Source organism: Notolepis coatsorum, assembly GCF_963971535.1.
Source record: "Notolepis coatsorum genome assembly, chromosome: 11".
Lineage (NCBI taxonomy): Eukaryota > Metazoa > Chordata > Actinopteri > Aulopiformes > Paralepididae > Notolepis > Notolepis coatsorum.
Window position 1 is genome coordinate 93,387,360 of NC_140175.1, and position 2,635 is coordinate 93,389,994.

The following is a 2,635-nucleotide window of genomic DNA, read 5'->3' on the forward strand; positions in this document are numbered from 1 at the left end:
TTCCCAGCTACCTTCCCCCCCCACCCCCCCCCCTTCGGCTGTCCACACTCATCCCAAATGACCCTGGAGATCAAGGGGGCTGTGGCGGCCTTGGCTGCCCAGAGATGAAGCGCCGCATTCAGGCCACTAAGCCCCCTGTGTGTGCCCCCCCCCCCCCCCCCTTTCGCCTCCATACACCATAACACTATAAGGACAGACACTGCAACAGTCGCCCCCCCCCCCCCCCATTTCCAAACTGGCTGATTATGAGAAGTCGCTTGTTGTTAATCAGACAGACACAGTCATGATTTCCCAGGACAGGACCGGGGTGGGGGTCTGTGGAATACCAAGCACCCCTCCCCCCCCCAAATGGCTATGCCTCACTGGCCCACTGTTAGCCTGAGCTGTGGTGAAACTATCGCAAAATAACACTGAGAAAATAGAAAGAAAGAAAATAATTCAACCAGGATTTTTTTGTGCCTACACTGATTTTCAAACTGCGAAGTCAAGTGCTCTGGAGTGAAATGATTCAGTGTTTGAACGCCTGATGTGTGTGTGTGTGTGTGTGTGCGTGCGCGCATGTGGTGCTTTGTGTGTGTGTAACTGTGAGAGCCTGTCCGTCGCGTGTAGGAGGGGCCTTTAAAGTCGACGAATAAGTGTGTGTTTATGTTTGAATCAGCGTGTGTGTGTGTGTGTGCGTGTGAGAGAGTGAGTTTGTAGGTGTGTGTGTGTGTGTAGGACTGTGTGTCAGAGGGGGCATCTGTTGGCCTCCTAGAATCTCCACAGGGAGCAGGTGCGCATGTTAATGAAGGCAGCTGTTGGCCAGAGCTCCTCCCCCTCCCTCCCTCCCTCCATCCCTGCTCCACGTTCTCTCTTCACTCCCCCCTCTGTCCCCATGTCAGATGGAGGGGGGGCTGACAAACGAACCTCTCCTGGCGACATAAAGGACCCATGTGAAGTCAGCTGTCGCAACTTTTGTCCCCCCCCCCCCCCCCTCGACTCTTCTCTCTTACCTGTCCTTTTCCCCTCTCTACTATATTGACTTTTGGCACTCTCTACCTTCATTCCTCTGCCTGCCTTCTGCCCACGTTCTCTCTCTCTCTCTCCTCTCTCTCTCTTTTGCACTCCCCTGTGTGTTTTCTCGTTTCTGCCATGTGTACTTTTTACAGCTCTCTCCGAGGTTCGCTTTTTTTTTTTACAACATTCTCCCCGCATGTCACAGGGGCCTGTCGAAAGGGCCCCCCTCTGGGCGGGGGGCTCAGAGTGAGGTGAGATGGGCCACTCTTCCCCCCACAGGGGGGGGGCAGACAGTTGCAATTGGCAGAGGACTGTCAGAGAACTCGGGGGGGCTTTGAAGTCTCTGGCTGCTTCTCTTTTCACTCCGACGCGGAAACTCAACAGAACCGAGCAGCGAAGCGCTTCCTTTTTAAAAGAGAAAAGGCTCCCCCCCTCTTATCGTGAATTACTAGTACCCCACCCACATGGCAGAAACCGAAAGAGAGAGATCGCCGCGGGTGTGTGTATAGGCGTATGTGTGCCGCTAGCTAAATGTAATGGATCCTCTATATTCTTTGTCCCGAAGTCAGTCCAGTCACAGATAAAGTCCCCCCCCCCACACACACGGAACAACAGCTCGGTAACACACCCAGGCAACAGGTCTCTCCCAGCGTTGCAATGATGTCCCCTCAGGCCAGAGCAGATGCTTCCCTGACCTCCGACCCCAAACACATTTGTGACTATGGAACGCGCCCCCCCCCCCCCCTCCCCTCAGAATCCTTTTCCTTCCTCCCCCCTCCCACCTCTCTCTCCCCCCTGCTGGGCCTGATCTGCCATCTGCCACTCTTGGGGGTGACTTTAGCCTCCCGACACAAAGCCAGACCCACTCTCACTGTGCCGGGAGAAATACCACTGCTGGCTGGCTGGGGGGGGGGGGGGGGGGGGGGGGGGGGGGGCAAATGTTATGTTGATGGGGGGGGGGGGGGGGGGGGGGGGTTACTGTCTCTGTCTGTGTGTGAGTGAGTGAGTGAGTGAGTGAGTGTGTGTATATGTGTGTGTGTGTGTGTGTGTGTGTACATGCATGCATGCATGCTACACTCTTGGCTTTACCTATATACCTTTACCATATATATATATATATATATATATATATATATATATATATATACAGTACGTCCTATATATGGACAAATCAAATCAAATGTATTTGTAAGGCCCGACAACACACGTTTAATGTCCCCATGGGCCGGACACGTCTTCTTTATACAAGTCAAGAAGAAGCATCACAATAAATCAAGAACAAAACAACACCATAATGTCCAAGAAATTTTAAATAAATAAAATAAATGCAACTGACACTGTGCGAGACCATTCTTTGGTTCTCCTCACACCTCTGTGCATCTCTTTCTCTTTGTGTGTCATCCATCCCCTCCTCCATCCCTCCTCGTCCTCGTCCTCGTCGTCTAAGCGACACGATGTTCTCGTCGATCTGTCTAATCATTAGCCGAGGGACCCGACCCCCCGGGGACCACATCTGCTCGGCCGGGCCGGGGGCGCAGCGCAGAACACAGCGGCTCTATGAGACGGAAATGAGAAATGTCCCAGGGCTCGGAATGTTCCGAAAGCTCCCGCCATCTTCTCGCAAACACACACTATCGCT

The 2,635-nt window shown here is 53.3% G+C and overlaps 1 protein-coding gene across 1 annotated transcript in view; it reads right to left on the reverse strand.

Moving 5' to 3' along the window:
- notch1a (notch receptor 1a) overlaps positions 1–2,376 on the reverse strand; it is a gene marked incomplete at its 5' end in the record, with an annotated part of 20,295 nt that extends 17,919 nt beyond the window's left edge. Inside the window, one exon of the mRNA XM_084325002.1 lies at positions 2,367–2,376. Within this exon, the coding sequence (XP_084181128.1) occupies positions 2,367–2,376 (10 nt within the window). The remainder of the gene's footprint in view (positions 1–2,366) is intronic.
- Between the last annotated feature and the right edge of the window lie 259 nt (positions 2,377–2,635).